Here is a 21,981-nt window from a genome sequence, read left to right as displayed (position 1 = left end):
AGTAATTTAAGATTAACAAATGTGGTGTTTAGGCTGCAGTAGATTTGTCACTTTGTCTAAATATTCTCACAGCTTAATCAAATGACAGATTTATGATTGATTCTTGCATATGAATAAATGCTGCAGTCCACTCTTAATGCAGGAACAGCTCAACACTAAACAAAACCACAGAAGCCAATCAAAAATTTGGATTGTTTCTTTCTTTATTCTTTGGCTAGACCAGATCAGTGTGTTACTATTCATTGCACAGAGCAGGACAAAACTCCAGTGCAGTGCAAAGCAAGAGCTCCTCCCTTTTTCCCAGTAGACAGGAAGCAGCAGGAGAAGTTGGCACCTACAGCAGCTCTCAGTACTGTCTTTCTAAACAAACATAGGGACGTCAATCCAGCACATAGCACGTTTAGATTTGTAGCAGTGTATTTTTAAGGATCTGTTCAAACCATTTGGAACCAAAATTGCTGAATCAGAGGACTGGCTGAGCAAATAAGAGTGAGCCTGTGAAAGTGAAAGTAAGTTGTCTGAGACCAGCAGGACCAGGCCAGACGGGAAAACGACACAATGGCTACTAACATGTCACAGTCTGAAATGGATTACACCTGCCCTGTGTGCTGTGACATCTTTACGGATCCCATTGTCTTGTTGTGTGGTCACAGCTTCTGTAAGTCCTGTATTCAGGAGTGGTGGAGACAGAGTACCATCCAGAAATGCCCCGTCTGTAAGGAGATTTTTCCAATGTCACAGCCTCCACCTAATCTAGCACTTAGAAACCTATCTGACAACAAGAGACAAGAGAGGAGCGATAGAGCGATGGCGGCACTTGATGATCTCTGCAGTGTACACGGTGAGAAATTCAAACTCTTCTGTCAGGATGACGAACAGCTCATCTGTGTGATTTGTAGGGATGCACAACAGCATAAGAAACACAACTGCATTCCCATCAACGAAGCAGCCGAAAGCCAAAAAGTAAGTAATAAACAGTAGTAAACATGCAGTAGTCTAGTCACACAAGCAAGTAACGGTTATAAATTATGCTTTGTTTACTTTCTTTCTAGACCAAACTCAAGGTTGAACTCATGCACTTAAAAAGCAAACTGGGGTCATTTGAAATGAATAAACTCAAATGTGATAAAATGGCCGGACACATCAAGGTAAGTCACAGACACGATGACTACAGAGGCTTTTTGGCAACATGTGTTTTCACACTTTTCCTAAAAGGTGTTTTTTCCTCAGTTCCAGGCTCAGCAGACCGAAAAAACAATCAAAGAGGAGTTTCAGAAACTTCACAAGTTCCTGAAAGCCGAGGAGACTGCGAGGATTAATGCGGTGAGGGACGAGGGGAAACTCAAGAGTGACGCGATGAGCATCAGGATTGTCAACCTAAGTTCAGAGATCTCCTCACTCAGAGCTAAAATCCAAACCATAGAAAGGGAGATAAAAGCTGAGGACTTTTCATTCATGAGGGTAATTGATGATTTGTTTGATCGAATGATAGTACATAAATAAAGTTTATATTAAATTTGTATCTAACAAAGCATGTGATGATGTCTTTTCTGATGTCTGTTCTCTTTATTTAACAGGATGTCAAATCCATTCTTAAACAGTAAGTACAGCTTCTTGTACACTGTCAACATACAGACTTCAACTTTGGACTGTCTCATCCACTACGTGGGAAACAGTTAACCAGTTTTAACCAGCATACACTTATTGATAACATGAAATACCTAATTTACTATATCTGCACTGTGTCACTACATATTTCAGAGGCCGTTGTAACCTGCCAGGACCAGAAACTCCATCAGGAGCCCTGATCGATGAGGCCAAACACGTGGGGAACCTGCTGTTCACAGTCTTGAAAAAGATGACTTCTATAATCCAATACAGTAAGCTGTGTCACCGTCTCTCTTGCCAAACATTACACCAGTTCACCATAGATGAAACAGTTAACCGGTGCACTGTAGCCTTTAGTAAAACTTTAATGTACACTTCAATAAACATTTCCTGTTGTATGTGTGTTTCCCATTTAGGTCCCGTAATTCTCAATCCCAACACTGGTTGCTCTTCACTGACTCTATCACAGAATTTAACTTGTTCAGAAAGTGACAAGGCTAAGCAGCTCCCTGAGAACCCAGAGAGGCGGTATTCAGGTGTCCTTGGCTATGAAGGCTTTAGCTCTGGAAAACACAGCTGGGATGTGGAAGTGGATGGTTGGTGGGGTCTTGGTGTGACTGATACACCCTCAGTGATCTGTGGCATTGCCATGCATACAGAAACCCTTGGACCTTTATGTGAACTGCATGGATCTCAAGAAATAATAAGGGCAGTAATACCCAAAAAGGTCAGAGTGCTGCTAGATTATAACAGGGGATTATTAACATTTTTTGACCTTGATAGGAAAACACATGTACACACCATCAAATACCGTTTCACACAAACCGTTTTTCCATATTTTAATTCGACTGTGAAAATTCTTCCAGCTGAACTGGCAGTGAGGATTAAACAGCCCAGATAAAATTGGACTGTTAAACAGCTCCCTATTCACACATCCTGTACACATTATATAATTTACAATCAGTAGTCCACTCAATAGTGAGCAGTAAATAGAGAGTTTGGACACTTCGCCATTTTGTTCCATACATATTGTTTATGCAAGCATCATTCGTACAAAATTTATGATATGCTGGATAATGATTTGATATGATTTGATCCATTGGTCGATGAAGCCGTCGTTGGTCGGCTAATGAAATGAACATTTGAATTTACAATACATTCATCATATCACATATGTGTGTATATATTATTATTCCCTGTTATTGTTATTTCCTTTTGAATGTCTATAAATGTGTATCAAGTTGAATGTCTTTTGTTGTTAAGGAAAAATATGTAAGAAAGCTAGAAAACTAATAATACAACAATAATAATAATACAGTACAACAAACAGATAATAAACAAATGAAGCTCTAATGCTGCCTGATTGTCTTCATGATGCCCCAGTGCAACTGACTTGTCTGCCAACATGCACACACACACACACACACACACATACACAGACACACACACACACACAAAGCTGATCGATTAGGAGATAATCATGTCTCGCTGCCGTCTCTCTGTGTCTCTGCTCACCACTCACACACGAGTCTGAATCCCCACACTGATACTGAATCTCAGTGGTATTACAGCTGGAATTCCTGCTAGGTTTTTTCAACTAATGAAAGAATGAAGAAAAAAAACAAACAGAGGGGCCAAATTAAAAGAGGAAAAAGGACCGAGAGGAGAAATCATAGTGAGGGAGAAGAGGAAACAGGAGTGGCGTATAGGCAGCTCTCATTCTGTTCGTATGAGTTTTATATGGGTTTCTGAATCTAGTTATCTCGGGGCTAATGAAGGTTGAAGATCAGGGGTTGACTGACATGTCAACATCTGCTCAAATGTGGCCTTGAAGGGATTTTTTCCCCTTGATTACCCAACATAAATAGATAGTTTCAGTCATTACTCAACTCTGTTATTAAGATTTGATATTTATCCAAAAGTGCAGTTTAGCTGCTTGACATAAACATGTCATTTTAAAGGAAGTCAACATTACACGGTTGATCCTTAGATGTGCAAACTTCCATTCAACTCAGCAATGATGTGGCTGGTTTAAGATGTTGGAATAAGAACCTTCTTCTTGCTGTTTTAGTTTTACTTTTCTCTCTACAAATCATTCCTCTTCCTGTGTAAACCATTGCTTTATCTTAAAGGAATGACTGCAAACCAGCGTGTCCAAGACTTTTTGTTTTTTAAAATCCTCTTTGAGCGATCAATCATCGGTGTTGACCAGAAAGCACCACGGAGCCACCGAGCAGAATACGTCACATAATTGTACTGAAAGCCCCATTTTTGTACCAATCAGATGAAATAAACACATTAATCTGAAGAATTTCAAAGCACTCAGTGTTGTTTTTGTAATGACATGGAAATTACTTTCGTCCCAAGACATTACAAAGAGAATCAATCACATTCAATGATTTTTATTGCAAGAAGTAAAAGGGCACAACAAAGCAGCCTGTGTGTATATTTACTGTATATGGGTGCGATTTGGGTGTTATACATACGCTAGTCATAAATCACGTGTGAGACAAAAGTGCAGAAAATGAATGACTTGGGATAAAGAGATGAAAAGTGAGTCTTTGTGATCAGAGTGACAACCTGGCTCTGAACTGGAGCCAAAACAGTAGGCAGACATATCAACTTAAGAGACGTATATAAAAAAAAAACTGAGAGACAAAAGGGAGGAAGCGGGAGATGTGCCAGGCGCCTGGAGGTTTGAGAGCATCTAGCACCTACAGTATCTAGTCTGACTTGGCCTGACTTCTGAGAAGACGTATGCGTCTCTTTGCAAAGGTGTGTTTCTGCTCTTCTGTGTCGAGGGCGGAAATAAATGCTTACATGGCCGTGGGACTGGACAGCTAAATGTTAGAACAACAAAACCTAATGAGGACGTAGTACAAACGAGCACGGCTCAGTGTATATCAGCAGGTTTACACAGAGTCGACGCATCGACGCAGGAACAGGCACATGAAAAAAAAAAATCCACACGTGCACTTTTATGTGGCTGTTTTTCCATCTGCTCCTTGTTTTTGGGTCCCTTTTGGTCACTTTTTGCTCATGTTATTGTGGTCTGGAGATCTTCAAGAAACAGGGCTCCAAGTGCATGTGTCTCTCCCTCTTTCTCGAGGGGTTTATTGTTTTGTTTGGCAGTTATGTTTCGTTTGGAGGCAATCATTGAAGAATTTGAGCAGCACGTGTCCTCAGCAATCATAATCACGAAATCCCTTCTGGTCTCTCTCTCCCTCTCTCTCTCTCTCACACACACACACACACACACACCCACCCCCCACACACACACACAGGCCTGATTGGGGCTCAGTCTGGTCTGTGTAATGTTGTAGATGCAGATTGAACATGTCAGTCAGGACCTCACAGGAGGATATTGGGAGAAATGGTGGAGAAAGAAAAGAGCAATGAAAGAAAGGAAAAGTTATGAATGAAGCGCAGAGTTAGAAGATGTTCGTGTGAAACGAGGCTGGATTTCAAAGACTTTTTTGACAGCGGAGACCTGTTCTTGTTTTCTTTTTCTTAAGGCACCCGCTTCCTCTCTCTAACATGCACACACACACACACACACACACACACACACACACACTTGCAGTGGCCAGCCTAGATGGTCAGGTGCTGTGATAAAGTGCTGTCTGGTGTACTCTCGCTCTCTAAGCCCCCTGAGAGTAGATCAATACTCACTCAGAATCAGGTTACCACTAATGTCTTCATGTTTTTAACCAGGCAATGTGTGTGTGTGTGTGTGTGCGCGTGTGTGCGTGTGCGTGTGCGTCTGCCCCTGGTGTGACCCATGTTATAATTATCATTAAATGTCAATGAACGCCCAGGAAGAGCTAGACTCTTCAGATGAATCCTGAAGCTTTGACCCACAGCGCCTCCTAAGGACACTTGCTGAAAACTGCAGCCTTAGTGAACAGAGCATTCGATTCAGCGATGTGAAAACATTTTGACCTCGTGCGGGAATCACTACCTTTTGATTTGCAACATGTAACTGAAATAAGAAGAAGGCCTTTACCTCATACAATCCCATCTTCCTTTACATGTCTCTGTTCAGATTTCACATTTACAATTATGTTGCTGAGTCACAGAGGATAGTTAACACATTAATAATAAATGTCCTGAATCAACTGGTATACATTAACTTGAATAGATACTCCAGATAGTCATCACTGTGGTCAGCAGTTTGCAGGATTTAAGTCACGTTCCTGCCATAGGTCACTTAAAGAACCTTGTCTTAACTTGAAAGGTTCATTTTATCATATCTATTGGTCATGATGCACTGTAGTCACCTCAGTGCTAATTGAAAATGTGAACATGTAATGTATGTTAAATCTTTGGTTGTTACTCTGGATTGTTTCTTTACTTTACTTTCTTTTGTGTTATTACTTTAGGCACATGATATTTGTTAATGCTCTTGACTTGGATGAAGACCTGTTCACATTTTATGACAAATTAATGCAGAAAACCATGAAATTCCAAAAAAAGGTTCACATACTTTTTCTTGCCGCTGTAATAGCTGCCCTGATTGTGTTCACTGGCAACAGCTTTTCCAGACCAAGATGCTTGTTTTTATTGAAATTGTAGGGTAGTGACCTGGGTGCTCGGTGGGCATACAAAAATCCAAAGGCTTTTTGTTTGGAGACTGAGGTTTGGGCTGCTAGATGACCTTCGGTTGAGGTCGGGGGAACATTGATTAAATATTTAAAAAATAAAGTGTTGTGTGTTTCAAGTCAGCATTGACTTATTCAGTATTTAATCATGCATGCTTAGGCAACCTAAACCGAGGGAGTATTCAGTTCTAACCATGAAAAATGCTTTGATTCCTGTAGGAGAGGAAAATCTAGTAACCCAAAATATAAACAATACCAACGGTAGGCCAAACAATACTTTGTCATTTTTTTACTTTGGCTACTCTGACTTTTGACAAATGTCTCACTACTTGTGTTCCGCGTCTTGTCCTGAAGCACATTAAACAAGCTTTTCAAGATTTTCAGTAGGCACGTTGTGTATTTATGCAATACTTAGATCTTCATAATAAAAAAGCATTTCATCTCATTCCACCCCTCCTTTCTCTCACCTCCACCCCTCTTTATCCATTCCCTCATCTCTCCATCCCAATCAATCTCTCCCTCCCCCTCACTAATGCACTCTTTCATGTGCTCTCCTATTTCTCCCTCTCTCTCCCTGCCGCCCTCTCTCCCTCACCCCGATGTATCAGGGCCCTTTTGTAGGCCCTCTACATTTTTGGGGGTAATGTGATCTCCCCCATTTCTCCCCGGGGTGGTCCACTCCTCTCATTCAAACAACAAGCTTGGACTGAATGGAGCTGGCGATGAGAGGGGAGACTGATGGAAAGGTTGGGGACAAAGTAAGATAATAAGTCTGTAAAACAGCCATTAAACCTCATCCTTGTTCATTCATATCTTACACCAGCAGAAGGGGTGTGCGAGAGTAGTGCTTCACATCAGGCAAGCGGATGGTGTTGTGACTGGGTGACTGTGTGGGTGCACATGTGTGAGGACTGTACCTGTGCCATCTGTTTGGCCACATCCAGCAGCTGCTACTGTTTTCAGCCTACCAGGGCTAATTCATTATGGCCTCAAAGCAGCCTTTCTTGTTCTTGAAATATATTTTAGTTTGGGTTTGTCACCCCTGTTCGTGCTGCACCTTTCACATTCCACATAATTCCTTGTTAATATAAGAATTGTGACTTTCACATTACCACTCAGACTGCTTGCTAGGAAATCGGCGTATACAATAGAGTAAGAAGAAGTAGCACACAGTTCTGTGCACTGTTTGATTTGGCTCTCCTTATAATGGCAAAAGTCCCTTCAGAAGTATTTTAAAGAAGGGGAGCTAAGGTAGAAAAGGCGGAACTGACTCTGACATCTATTATTGGATAATATTGAGTTGTAATCCACAGTGTGTCTTTAGCTTAAAGTCAGATTTTCATTCTTTTTTTAACTTTTAACTTCAGCAACTTTGTTTTAGTTGACCCCCCCCCCCCCCCCCCTCCTTTGTCTCCCTTTCTCACCATCAATTTACTCTTTTATGCCTTCAGCTTCATTTCACTTCTTTTTCTGCCTCAGGCTGACATCCACCTTTCCTGTAATCCCTGAACCATCATGTTTCCTTGCCATGGGACACACACACACACACACACACACACACACACACACACAAACACACACCTATACATACCACTGCAGAGCCCCAGACAGCCCTCCACAATGTGGATGCCCCAGGGGAGCTTGGGTAACTCAGTCCCCTCTATCTGCCAACTGCTGTGTCACAAAGAGGCTCACATTACACACACACGCAAATACACACATTCACATAATTAAACGCACAGAGTCATACACATACACAAGCACATACTCGATATTTAAGCATGCAAATACACAGACCATGTGATTCGCACACATACAGTCGAGACCCGTTGTCAGTAGGTGTCCTGCCAAGTTTCCTTCATTGCTGTCTCCAAATTGAAATCTTTAACAAGAAAGGGAGACGATTAAGAGAGGGGTAAAAAACTGAAACTGAGCTAAAAGGAAAACCTTTAGGTCTCACGGCTACACACACTCTTCGTACAACCCAGAACACACATTTATTCGTCAAACAATACACACCGATAGAGTTCTTACGAGGACACAGTCATTTTGCCACCCTGCATCAAATGACTTTTTCACCACCAACACTTCCAAAAGTGTGAGTTCAAATAAAAATCATTTTATCCTCACTTGTCACCTCTGCGAGTACAAATGTGTTTAGCCAGGTCCTATTTGTGTGTACGTGTGTGTACACTTGAGTTAGAAGTTGTTGTTATTGGCCGTAGGACCGAAGTTCAGCTCCAGTTTGGCTACGAGCTACAAATCTCAGACCTGCCTGCATACGCGCACGCACAAACCACACACAGTGGTTTATTAAAGTGTATGGAGGGAATGCTGTGGTCAGAACTGGGAATGCTCTTTCAGCTAACCTGCCTAACATTCGTCTCCATCATTTCCTTTCTCTGGAGGTGGAAAGTAACAAATTACATTTACTTTACTTTTGTTTACTTCTACTGATAAAAGAGAAATAAGTAAACAGTATGAGATTTATCGTGTACAAATAACAAGTAATGTTCTGATAGGATTAACAACAGCTGGTTGTTACCATTTAAGCTCTCATAAAAACACATTAAACTGCATTCTACTTACAGAATACATATTCTAACACTGAAATATAAAGGGTGATTGGAACGGTTCACTTGCAACAAACACATTGTTTTCAGCAAAATCAGGGAAATTCACTTTTTGACGTTCTTCTGTTTAAAGTAAAAAGTCTATCTACAGCCAGCAGACAGCTTAGCCTTAGTCTAAAGACTGGAAATAAGAGTAAACATGATTTCCAAAGGTTCAGGTGGGACAAACTACATCTACCAGCAAAACCAGAAATGTGTTCAAATTAGGTGCAACAAAGTTAAAGCTTGTTTTAATTCGCCCCTCTTTACCCTCCCCTGCTTATTGGTAATTTTATAGTTTCTGTTACGAGTGCTCAGTAATATCTCTCTTCCCTTAATGAACAGATTACACCGTCCAGTTGCAAAGCCAGCACAGGTACCACACACACATGCGTGCGCTGTGAGGTGGAACTTAACACACATAATGTCACAATGCGTAGGATGCACGTAGTCTCGCAGTGTGAATTTTAATTCGGATTTGATTGGAATTAAAGTGGTTTTAAGCCAGAGTTAATGGGTTTAGACTGGCTCTAATCCTGGTTTAATGAAGGCCTTGGTGGGCTGCTTGCCTAGTCATCCTGGACGACAGCCAATCATAATCTAAGTAGTGAATTAATCAACCACTTCATGGTAAGTGGAGGATATGTATGCGATTGTGTGTGTGTGTGTGTGTGTTTGTGTTCGTGTGTGTTTTGCAAAGCCTATGAGACATAACTACATGGTCTAATGAGGTTGTCCATAAGATTTAAACTTACAGCATAAAGTATACATACTTTCTTTCCTAGTCTATTGTGTCTTCTTGTCTATTGTGTGGGTGTGTGTGAGTGTGCATTCTTCATCATGCTCACTTGAGTGTGTGCTCGCTCGCTCACACGTTCTATATCCCTATGTAACCGGAGCCAGCCCTCCCCTGTCAAAAATAAAAATCATTTGTCCGCTGCACGAGTGTGTCCATTAAAAATGCATGGTGGAGGGAGCTGCGGGCCGCTTGGGGAAGAAAGCTGATACTTGCCTCTCCGGAAGGGCATCAGCGTACCAAGGTGGACAAATGGCATCTAGAGAGAAAGAGGGAGAGCGAGGGCGAAGAGAATGGGTGAGTAGGTGGGTGATGTGTTCTTGCCTGGGACAGCTAACTCTTGACTTGCTGATGAAACTCCTGGTGAATGTGGCTCTTTCACTCTTTAATCCTGACATTTACACACAAACACACACACACAATAAATAAGGAACCTGTGAAAACACTGATGCATCACAAAATGAATTATTAGAGTAAAAACACAGCAGAAGATGCCAAACTGTGCTACTTTATTTACAGTAAAATAATGATAGGAGAAGTTCTCTTAAAGCAAGCACCAAGTTTATATTTGAATATATATTGATATATATATTTTTTGCTGTCTAACCTTACAATTATCTTTATTCCAGGTCCCAGAAACACCAGAAAGTGACACAGCAAAATGTCAGAGTTAGTGAAAATGAAAAACAGCTACCGCCTGTTTACACAGTTTATTGCTATCTGCAAACCTCTCCTCCTTTGTGGAACTCTAACAGAGGAGGTTAAATGAAAGCGAATAATAGCTTCATTCATTTCTCACTCCGTGCTCCAGAGGACAACACAGTCAAGACGGCTTCCTCGGTGCAAATTCATGCTAATGTTCACCGAAGTCTAACTCAACATGAAACATTCCCTCAGATTTAATTTCCCCCCACAAGTCGATCACTCCTCAAAACAGCAAATGTAACTGAAGGAAACAGATTTACGCCACTTTGAATGTTGCCGTGATTGGGTTTTGGTCTTTTGCAGAAGCAAATAACACGTTTTAAGACTTTGTGTCAGAGCAAGTTGAGTTCTTCAAATGGGTGAATGCTTCTTAAAACCAGTAATACGGATAATATCAGGTTAGAATCTGCTTTATACCCACTCCAGGGGAAAATATCAAAATGTAAGTGACAGAAAAGCTTATTTAGTCTGCAGAAAAACCCTTTTAGTGTGTGATGTTTGAGTTAGTTTTTATTGAATATGCTCTGACTGCTGGGATGTGGGCAAATTCAACTTAGGCACAAAAGAAACTGCAGAATTGGAAAGGCCAAATGAAAAACTACATGGTGAAGATAATGAGGAGAAATTGGCTTTTGGAAATACATTTTACTGCCTATCGAACAAAAAAAATCAGTTTTACACACAGGTGTGGGGCTGGTGGGACAGCATGTGTCACCCTCTGTTGTACTTCAGGTGACATGTTGACACTTATGAGCTGATGTTGTACGGTACTATTACTGTGAGAGTTTGTTGTGTTTTATTTAGTCGTGTCATCATTATTCATGTTTACCACTAGGTTTTTTTAATAGTAAGTAAGGTTTGAGTTTAATTAAACTAAACTTAAACTCGTGTTATTTTGTTAAGTGGTTTCTGAGGAAATGTGAAAACATGAGGGGATCAATTTAATGACTTTCCTACTATTTATATCTGTCGGTGTGAATTTCATTCCTTTCTACAGTTAAACAAATTTACACCGAACAGTAATTCTTCACTTTTCTTTCCACAGCATCCTCTCAGGACTGTCAGTACTGTGTGTGAGTTGTTTCCATACGTATAAATCTGTCAAACTGCAGATACGACTGCGTTTTCTTAAGTATAAAAGTGAATGGAAATGAGTGGTTTTGCATGGCATCAAATTTGCGGTTCTGCATGCAAAACCTATTACAGAAAATCACTGATCAGAGTCGAACACACTGTGTACTTTAGTTCATGCCATACCTTAATGTTAAAAAACTTGTATTTCTTTGTTGTTTTTTTATGTCCACATTTCTAAATGCCTACTCTTTCTATATTTCACTCTGAACTACTCACTTCTTCTATTATAGGACTCACTGTTTTCTTTCCTTCGTCCTGTCCATCTGCTTCTTATAACACTGAGGCAGTCTGATCTGGTTTGCAGAAACTCCCCTCTGAAAATTAGACATTTATTCACGTACAACCAAAATAGTGCTTTTTCTTCCAACAAAATAAGCCCACAAAAAAAAGTGTCCCAGTGTTGTTTCAATACGATAGTCGAATCTGGACCCAATTAAAACAGGGACCCCCTAAATTTCCTTCACACCCAGCTTGAGGAAGACCCCCGATTAGAGGAATATTTTCCTTATTGCTGAATTTACTTTTTGCGGAATTCCAAGGGATAATAATTGAGCCCATGTGTGCTTGGTAGTCTGAGGTGTGGATAAAAATGGCATGCTTTTACAGCCACGAGGGCAGGCCCAGTTTTGACAAATCCACTTTTTTCCTTCCTCCTCTTCTTCTTCAACCGCAGTTGTTGGAACGCTGTTTGGAATTAATAGAAAAACGGAAATTTTTTCTTTTTTAAGTCTTGGTCCGATTTCCATGTGGGAAGATGTGGAGGCTTAATTGTGATCAAATAAACAAAGTCACCTGTGAGTGATTTCAGCTTATAACAAGACACATGTTTGCTCGCTCAAACTGGTTCACGGCGCTGTGCGTGCACGTACACTCTCTCTCTACTTTTGATATGCTCTAAAACAGGTGTTTGTGTCATTCTCATTCTCTGTGAAATCCTGCCATGTGCCTCCACACAAACATAGCGGCACTGGCTTCAAAATGCACACACACACACACACACACATGCACTCACCAAGGATTAGCCACAGCTTCTCATAAACTCCATGACTCAACAGTGGGAGCCTGTGTTCTGCTCCCCTGTGCGGTGACCCATCATCATCCTGCTCCCTCTGGCTTTGTGAGTGCTCTGCTCTAACGAATGAATAGCCACTTGTTAAATAAACCCAGGTTGCTGATTAGCTATCGTAGTTGTCTGTACAATATTATTCTAAATGGTAATAATAAGAAAAGCATCAGGACATTGTCTGACTCCCTGCTGTTCTGCCTGTGAGTGGTCTGTGGAGAACTGTGGGAGCTGGACTTTGATTCTTCCTAATTATAATGGACCTGAATCCTCTAAAAACAACATATGGATAATTCTAATGCACATAAAGACACACACACACACACACATATATAGACTCTTATCTGTATGCACACATACTCTACACACAGGTAATTGTGCCCACCTGGGAAAACATCATTTAGTCAGGCACCCTTTCCTTCTGCTAACACTGCTTTTACAGCATGGATACATATGTGTGAGTATGTAAGGTTGACCTCCTTTACCCCTTTCTTGCTCTTTGATCCCAAATTGCATTTGATTATTAATACTCCCTAAGCCCAAAACCACAAAAATTACAATACTTTCTTTTATAAGCTTAGCAGTTCAAGGCTTTATGGAAAAATGTCGGTGCTACTCTCTGCAGCCTTAACAACCAATAATGTGATAAAGTCCACCATCTAGCCACAGCCCCGCAGTTTAAATAGTTAACATGAAATCAACCTTTTACTTTCCTGTCTGACCCTCAAGACAGATTGCTAACTGCAACAATACCAGCGATTTTAATTATAGTAACACAATCACCAGAGCACAGGCTTACAACTGCCATGTTTAGATCAAATTCCTTCACACTCTGCTGAATTGGAATTACTTTAAGCTACATAAATCTGTGTGTGCAAGCAAGAGTGTCAAGGCAAGAGACAAAAGCATCTCTTTGAGCTTATGTTTGTGGTTCACTGTGAAATTTACTGTTTTTCGCTTTGTGTGCTATATAATGACTCGGGAGGAGGAGGATGGTTGAAGGCACTCAAGGTAGATGGTTGTAAATTCATTCTGCTTGTCTACTTAACAGTTGTGTGTTTGTTCACTGTCTTTACACACACATCTCAGTAGTAGGAATAGTTTTAGATTTTGCTTTACTTAAATGAGAAGTGTGATACCACTCTAATGTGTATTGTGAAGCCGGAGCCAGGATCGGGTTAGTTAAGACAGGATGTAAATGAGGTTAAAGAGCTACCCTGACAAGTGCAAACAAAATACAGAATCGCATACAGACACATTTTGATGATGTAGAGATGTCTTCCTTCTACACCCAATCTTTCCAATGAATGGCACCAGCTGTTTTCATTATAGTACACTTTATTCTCCCAGGTTGAGGGAACAAAGTTGAAGCACATACAGTGTAACTCAGATCATACACTCAAATATCTAAAAGGCTGTCTGCACAGACCCTTCAAGGCAACTTTTGAGGCAAAAATATGTTTTCTGAAACAGGAATGTGGGAGATGAAGACAGAAAGTTGGCTCCATACGTGCCCCCTGCATTGACGCAAAGTCCAAGAGTCTCATGGCGGACACCTGCTGTGGTCCTTTTAATAATCACTAACTGATGCCAATAGTAACACATACACACGAGTGTGAGTATGCCAATAAACATGGGTAGGTGATCTGGGCAGGCCCCGGCTATCTTTGGCATCTCCTCTGCTCTGGTGCCTGCTGTGCCAGGCTACCCAGGCAGCAATGCCACCTGATACGAATTGACACTACTACCAGCTGTTCTCCAACCTCAGTCATGTTAGTATATGGGATAATGTTTAAGTGAATGACGATCACGGCGCTTTACATAAGGGATTACTGGCCCACTAATCAATAAAAAAACACCATAAGCTAATCACTTGCAGCAGATCATATCATATACACAGACTTAGTGTTTTAGTGTTTTCCTCAAACAGTATTTACCTCCGCTCCAGATTGTCCACTTGCTCTAATGCATTAAGTTGTTGTAAAACTTCACTGTCACCTTACAGTGTCCCTGGAAAACCCCCACAAAAGTCCACTCAGTTGCTCTTTACTTCTCTCTTCTTCCATTACCTTCAGTGCTGTTTTTGACATTCACAACTTTCATTATGGAGAATGCTCTGCTGCCATCTACTGTTTTAATTGCTATTAGCACGTTCCTGTCAGCAAGGAGCAAATACACTGCTAAAAAACTTAACCTTAAAGTAACACTTAATCATTACTGTGAAACAACCAGTCGGTTGAACTTCAGGAATATCAGTCTGTTCGTTTAGGAAGCTCGGGTCATAGCATAGCAGTCGCTTTGAAGGTGACACCAGGTGTAACAGAGGAGCAAAAGCAAGAAAATGGTTTTAAATTTTCTGACCACAGAAAAATGCTTCTTATTCTTTCTGCACTTCCAATCGGGTTGCGCAGGTAGTCTAGGTACTCTAAGATGGCACATCCATATATGCCACAACCTACCAGCAGGGCATGTGTGTGTTTGTTCGTGCACGGAGGAACAGGAGAATCACTTCAAGCGTACTTCAACATGACCTCCAGCAGATCACTGCTGAGCATGTTTCTGACCAAACTGTCAGATGCAGAGTCGATGAGTCGGGGAAGCCTATCTCTGAAAGGCCAAAATAGAACTCCCTGACTGCTGTGAGTTATCAGGATGACAGCACCTTGTACAGGCGTTACACTGGTGCAGCGAGTGCTCCTCTGGGAGCAGGACAATGCCTGGCCTCATGTGGACAGAGTGTGTCGGCAGTTCCTGGCTAACAAAGGCACTGAAGCCACTTACTGGCACTTATGCTCCCCTTACCTACCAGTAGGGTACCTATGAGACATTGACACCCTTAGTGGACTGATGATTTTGGTTTTGATTCACTGTTCCTGTTTCATTTTTTTTTTTTTTTATTTGTATTTGAAAACATTTATTTTCCCTTTTTGAACATGGTACTAATTGATCTGTGTGAAGTGTGAAAGTGTGAAATGTGAAATTGCCATCAGTGGCTGATGTTGAAATAAAGCCTGTAGTGATATTTTATTTGTGTCAGACACCATCATTTATCACATTTCAGCTGTCAAAATGATCTGCTGCCCTAGAAACAATGTCGGTCACTTGCTTTGTAAGGCTGCCATCTGCAGGTCAACATGTGCCACATTATTTTCATTAGATTATCCAGATCAAGGTCTTGGTCAAACTTTACTGAGCCCATAGCTGGAAATTGTACTTCTTAAGCAGCTCTTTGAATTGAATTTGAATCAGTACCTAATTTAAATCTAGAATGTAAACGTTATTTCACAAAGGAAAAGTGAGAAACAAGCGGAGAGTTCAAGAGTTCAAATGTGGCATTTGATGCTGTTTGGAGGAAGCAGAGCTTTCTGACACTCTAACAACGCTCGACTTCACCAATGCAGGTGAAGCCCAGGAATCAAACACTGGATTCTTTCCTGATACCTGGGAAATGATCTTACTATTTCAGATTTACTATTTGTGCTCCTGTGTAACTATTCCAATATGGGAAAAAAGGTACTGAATCATTTTGATCGATTGTTGCTGATGAGTTGAGATTAATCACAACAGTCAGCACATTTAGTAGCTTCTTACTTTTTGAAATATGATGTTAATCTAATACAATCTAAATAAATGTTTTCATTGTGTAACTATATCAATAATAATAATATTTTTATCAAACAGTTTTTCAGTGTATTTTTGTCACAATATGTTCAAAACAGGGACTTTTATATGCAATGTTTTGCAAAATTACATACTGTTACAACACTGCCTCCAACATGATATTATGATACGTCTTCCTATGGCACTTTAACATTTTTCTACTTGATTTAGATATTTTGATTGAGTGATAGGTAGGTCACTTCGGATGAAAGCGTCTGCCAAAAGACCAAATGTAAATTGCAAACCACTGTGGATGTGACTGATCCGAAGCTGTTCTCAAAACTCTTCAAAACTTGTCCACAAGATGGCAGGGTGAGGGAACCACGTGCACAGAGAGGGAGGAGGAGTGAGGGAGTGTTCTGGAGAGTAATGAAATGGATATGGTGATTTAAGCTTCTCTTTGAGTTTGATAAGATCTTCAGAGTCAAATCTTCAGAATAAATAACTTTTAACATCTTTAAAAAATCCTGTTTCTCCACAAGCCAGTATATCTGCCCTGTATATAATGTTTGTGCAGAAAGACAGACAGATGTTGTACAGCACAGTAGAAACTGTACATTGGAGGTTACACACTATTAGCTACACCAATATTAAAGTAGAAGTGATTTAGAGGAACAATAAAGGAATATGGGAAACATGATGGGATCAGCTGGAACACAATGTGGTTTCTTTCCTCCCTTCAGTTCATGGACCTTTTTCACATCACAGTTTGGGCAAACGTCCAACAAAACAATTAGCAAGTATGGGAATCCCAGCCCTGGTCTCATGCAGATCCCTCCCTCCCTTCTCTATTTCTCTTCCTCTCTCATTCTCTGCAGCTGGCCTCAGGAGAGAGGCGGCCAAGTTTATTTTCACCATGGTGGTCCCCTTAGGGTGGCGGCGAGGCCCCCGCCACGCCACCGCTGATGTATTAGGTGAGGGTCCTTGAAGGGTAGTCAGTGGGACTCTTTTATCACTACACCACTCAATCTTATTGTTTCTATTAAAGGATGCTTGGTACTGTCCTTTTCACGTGGTCAAAGTGAATGAGTGAGTGAGTCTGACTGAAGCCAGCCTAGGGTAGTTCTGTGATGAGTGAAGCAAGCGCACAACCTTACATGAGAATTAGCATGATAGCATAGCACAGCATCAATAATGCTGTGAATATGTTAATGCATTAGTTTATTTTTGTATTTATATAAAAAAGCATTTTGTTAATCTTATTATTTTGTGCTTAACATGTTTGGAGAAAGTATTAAGATTTGGAAAAACTGTTTAACGGTAGATTGAACAACAAACCTGCTTCTGGCTCTGTTGTATCTATTAATAAATAATGTTTCTTATCATGGAGCTACTAAGCTATTGATTTCTGTTATCTTACAGCCTGTATACAATTTGCTATAATTGAAAAGTATGATGATTTAAATGCAAATATGGAAACACTAATATAAATAACTATAAAGAACTGAAAATATGTAGTGTGTATTTTTAAAAACAGGACAAATGTGGGTTTTTATCAGAATATGGTCTTTAAATGTAAAATAAGTTAAATATAAGTAAGTAAGTAAAAATAAATTACTCTCTGCTCTGTGTTAAATCAATATAAATGGTCGCACAAATACAAGCAGCCATCCCGTTGAAAGAAGGAAGAAGAAAGTTGTGTGAGAGATAGAAAAAAAAAAAAAGAAAAAGAAATGATAAACAAAATGTTAAACTACCAGGTTGACACTTCTTTACGAGCGTCCTTTACTTTCATCCCAATAAACCACAATGAGAGAGAGAGAGAGAGAGAGAGAGAGAGAGAGAGAGAGAGAGAGAGGCTGTGTGTCAGACTGCATAAATAACTGTCGACCTGATGTAAACACAGCGGTCATAACCCGAGCGAATTCAAACAAGGGGTCTGAGGGGGATTAAAGTTCAACGCGAAGTTTTTCTACAACTTTGCCTAAAAAAAAAAAAAAAAAACTATAAAAACTATATTGTTGACCTGCAGCATCTTGCACCGCCCTTCTCCCATCTCATTGGCTCAGTCTTAAATAGCCTATCCAATCCGTGCACACCTGCTCACTAAAAGTCGCCTTTGACTCTAATACAATAAAAATTATTATACCAGCCACAGAATTCATGGTGCGACAATATCTAGGCCCATTTTTCCATTTCCAATAGTGACAATGAGATAAATGTTATTTAAACTGCAAGATCGTGTTGTATTTTTTTTTTTTAACATCCCCAAATAGCTCCTCTTTGAAGGCAAACGTGTGTTTATGTAACGACAAGCACGTTAACATTATCTTTTAGAAACAACAGAGACTTATCTGCGCTTTGTTGGTGCTCAGGTTCTGCTATGCTGAAGGAGTGGGCTGATAAGAGAGGTGACAGGTCAAAGCACTGGCCCACACACGGTAAAAAAAATAAAATAAAATAAAATAAAATAAGATCAACAACAACAGAAACATAAAAGACAAAATGCATTCAAGATGCAAAAGTAATACAAATATATTTTAGATGTGTAATCTGTACAACCATTTGAGAGAGTGGACGTCCGCCATCAGGCCTGCACGGATACAATTGCATCTGCAGAATATATATATTTATAAAAAAAAAAAAAAGGCAATTTAATACACGTAGGTTTATCTTTGAACCAGCAAAGACAACAATAAGTGACAGGATGCGTTTAAATTAAATTCAACTTGTCTTTACGGGAACGAAAGGAAAGAGATCAGACTCCCACCGGTTATTCCCACTCAAAGTCTTGCGGAGATGAGACGTTATATTTCAGTCACAAAGTTTTGTTTTGTTTGTTTGTTTGTTTGTTTTTTCCTCAAAAAAAAAAGTTCCCTTAGAAAATAAAAATAAAAACAAGGGGCACATCTGTGTTCGTTTGGCTGCATCAGGACGCAGTTGTTCCGCACAACCTCGTCGTGCTGTTCAGCATCTCCTTCAACTCGTTCTCAGGCTTCCCTGCAACCATGAAGGGCCACGTCTGCGGAGGGAAATGCAATCCGTCAGCTTCTTAAATCACATAAATGAGACAGTTGATCAAACCAAAGTAAACCAAACTAATTCACGCCGATTATGTGTCAGTGTGAGATGAAGAGCAAGTATTATCAGGTCATCATGCATGTAATAATAATAATAAAATAAACAAGCTTTGCCTCTGCAGCGCCAAAATGTTGATGTTAAGGCCTGTAACCTTTTATTCCTATAATCTCATAGAGCAAATGGAGCAGAATAATATATCTAATAGTTATTTTAAATAAGGTTTACCGTACTGAATTCGTTTTTAATCTCTCAGGTTTAGTCATAGCTCTCCATCTACATCTGAGTCATTCAAAAGCAGGCATATCCTATAAGTGATCAAGCCATTGCGTTTATTCTAAAGGTGCTTTTTATAAACCAGTCAGCATGGAGGGAAAATGACAGCTTGTACCTCCTCATGCACCTGTTAGACAAGGATGCACATTTGTCACCATGGTGCTTTAGTACACGAGGCCTTGTGTGTCCCCCTGGATAAAATCCTGATAAATGTGTATCTTCTATATTATTATTAAACGAAAACCAACTAAATATGATTATATATGGTTTTAACAAAATGATTCAACCCTTCTTGCATTTGTGTAAATACTGGCTTCATATTTTTAAGGACTACAAATGTGCCTCACTGTGAAAAACAAAACCTTTTCTTTTAGCGGGGTCTCCCTCAACCCCGACTCTCACCAGGTTAACAGGGTGGATATATCCATTTTCATATTTGTCGTTGGCCAGTATCTGCCGGAGATGCGCGATATAGCTCGACGCCAGACGCAGTGTGTCCAGTTTGGAGAGCTTGGTGTCCGGTGGTACCCAGGGCAGGGAGGTCTTCAGCCGCGAGAAGGCTTTGGACAGGACGCGCATCCTGGCTCTCTCTCGGGCGTTTGCCGCGTTCCTTTGCACCTGCTTGCCCTCCTGCTGTGCCACACCCTTAGGTGCCGTTTTCCGGGACGCTGTCTTCCTTTTCTTGCCCGGCGCGTCTCTCCGGTCGTCGTTTGCGCATGAGCCCTCGCAGTTGGAGCTCTCCTCTGTGCTCTCGTTGGAGTCTTTGCCGGAGGTGCCAAACTTCAGGATGCCGTCCAGGAGTTCGTCGTCGACATCGCTGAGAGACCCGGTGGACATGGTGAACCGTCTCCAATCAGAGCGGGCTCAAAACATGGGAGCGGGAAGCTGAGACTAGAGAGGATGGGCCGACACACGCTGTGGTGGTGCGTTCATGGACTAACTGTCCGTGGACAGGACAGACAGGAACAGAGTTTTAATCTCCATGACTAAAGAGGGCGTTACCTCACACTGGGAGGAGACACTGGTGCTGAGCTTACTTGCTGGTTCCCAAGGGTTTCCAGGACCCCAAGGGACCCTGGATGGTTCCCTGGTAGAATACAGCAAATCTAGTTATTTTAAACACATTTAATCAATTCCTATTGTTAATGTTGTTGTTATTGATATTATTTATCTCTAGATAAATAAATAAGTGTGTACTTAGTGTCTTGTAAGTCCAGATGGATTGGGCATGTTAGGTACATTAAACCTAAATAAACCAAATCAAAATCTAATGTGTAATAATCACAAATATATATTAAAAATGAACTGAATATAAACAGTTCTTTCATCCAATTTGAAAACGAATGTGTTTATGTGGTGTTAATATAAAAAATTCAACTGTTGGTAGTAAAAACAGGTTCCTGCTGACTATAATCCGATTATTTGGCCTGTTGTGTCCACAGGTACCATGTAACTTTCAGCACATCTTGCCAGTTAACAGGATAAAGTGCAAGGACAGGGGGGTGTCATGTCTCAGATGGCAAACTGGCGCCTTGGTCCCCTCTGATGTAATGGATACCCAGCACCCACAATCCCCTGTTTGGCCTTCCACATCATTCCACACCGATGCTTCATGCACTTAAGGTCTAATGCCAACCTCCAAAGTCCGCTTAAAGAGCAATATGTTGGAGTGCACCGGGAGAATATTGGTCCTTCTTGTGTAATACTCTTGTAAATTATGTTTATGTGTGAACACAGCGTCTTCTTCTTTGCCTGCACAGCTGAAGTGTGTGCAAGGATAAGAGGTGTGTCTCCTGAGAGGTGACCTTTAACCCCTTCGCTTCCGCTGTCACAGTGCATCTGAGCAGGCACCAACACATTGCCATCCTCCATGAAACACTGAAATACTACAAAATACCGCTGAAAATGTTAAAAGACTTCCAAAACGACCAGAGGACCAGATACAGATGTGGAAAAAAAAGGATATTTTGTGAGACTAAGCTGCAAGAGAGAAAAATAGCTCTGCACAGACGAGACAGAAAGAAAGAGAGAAAACAAGAGATAGGTGAGGAAATGGAGGGAGAGGAAAGAAAGGAAGGAGGAGGCTTAATCTCGTGGGTGGGCTGGAAATCAAAGCACTTAGTGGAAAAGTAATAATAGAGTCTGGTAGATTGATGATCACCTCTGAGATACATGGATCCACAAGAGACTAACAGAGAGAGTGAGGGAGAGGGAGATGAACTAAAATAGCTCAGGAAAAAAGTTCACACAGCCCTTTTCTTCCTTCCCCTGTGTCTCGATAAAAGACAGACCCTGATGTAATATCAGCATAACTGTTATTTCTACTCAAAGACTTTAATAATTGTGTGGTCTAGCTGAAATGGTGCCATATTTGAATGTTTTTAGTTGAACAAAACCTGCGTATTCGTTACGCATTTTCTGTAACGGTTGGTCATGTGTGGAGGATAAAACAGTACCACAAGTGTTTAGGAAACCTTTTCATCATTTTACCCTCTCAGAACCTCGGTC

The 21,981-nt window shown here is 40.7% G+C and overlaps 2 protein-coding genes across 2 annotated transcripts; one reads left to right on the top strand and one right to left on the bottom strand.

The window, feature by feature from the left end:
• The first annotated feature begins 311 nt into the window (after nucleotides 1-311).
• Nucleotides 312-2,949, top strand: LOC113148965 (zinc-binding protein A33-like). The gene is made up of 6 exons (XM_026340738.1): nucleotides 312-963; nucleotides 1,053-1,148; nucleotides 1,231-1,461; nucleotides 1,578-1,600; nucleotides 1,762-1,880; nucleotides 2,025-2,949. Exons 1-6 carry the CDS (start codon nucleotides 559-561, stop codon nucleotides 2,507-2,509), a joined length of 1,359 nt encoding a protein of 452 aa, XP_026196523.1. The 5' UTR covers nucleotides 312-558; the 3' UTR covers nucleotides 2,510-2,949.
• A 15,218-nt stretch (nucleotides 2,950-18,167) lies between these two features.
• On the bottom strand, nucleotides 18,168-20,408 carry tcf21 (transcription factor 21). The gene is made up of 2 exons (XM_026341547.1): nucleotides 19,876-20,408; nucleotides 18,168-19,141 (listed from the first exon to the last, which is right to left on the bottom strand). Exons 1-2 carry the CDS (start codon nucleotides 20,308-20,310, stop codon nucleotides 19,049-19,051), a joined length of 528 nt encoding a protein of 175 aa, XP_026197332.1. The 5' UTR covers nucleotides 20,311-20,408; the 3' UTR covers nucleotides 18,168-19,048.
• Between the last annotated feature and the right edge of the window lie 1,573 nt (nucleotides 20,409-21,981).

This window comes from Anabas testudineus, chromosome 24 (genome assembly GCF_900324465.2).
Source record: "Anabas testudineus chromosome 24, fAnaTes1.2, whole genome shotgun sequence".
Classification (NCBI taxonomy): Eukaryota; Metazoa; Chordata; class Actinopteri; order Anabantiformes; family Anabantidae; genus Anabas; species Anabas testudineus.
The sequence above is the reverse complement of the archived record's forward strand: the minus strand, read 5'-3'. Positions and strand labels throughout refer to the sequence as shown.

Bases quoted from the DNA above. Each gene is read 5' to 3' on its own strand.
- LOC113148965 (XM_026340738.1), top strand. From the start codon at position 559: ATGGCTACTAACATGTCACAGTCTGAAATGGATTACACCTGCCCTGTG. The intron at 1,601-1,761 runs GTAAGTACAGCT...TACATATTTCAG, and splicing joins GTCAAATCCATTCTTAAACA to AGGCCGTTGTAACCTGCCAG. The intron at 1,881-2,024 runs GTAAGCTGTGTC...TTTCCCATTTAG, and splicing joins GACTTCTATAATCCAATACA to GTCCCGTAATTCTCAATCCC.
- tcf21 (XM_026341547.1), bottom strand. From the start codon at position 20,310: ATGTCCACCGGGTCTCTCAGCGATGTCGACGACGAACTCCTGGACGGC. The intron at 19,142-19,875 runs GTGAGAGTCGGG...TTCCCTCCGCAG, and splicing joins ATATCCACCCTGTTAACCTG to ACGTGGCCCTTCATGGTTGC.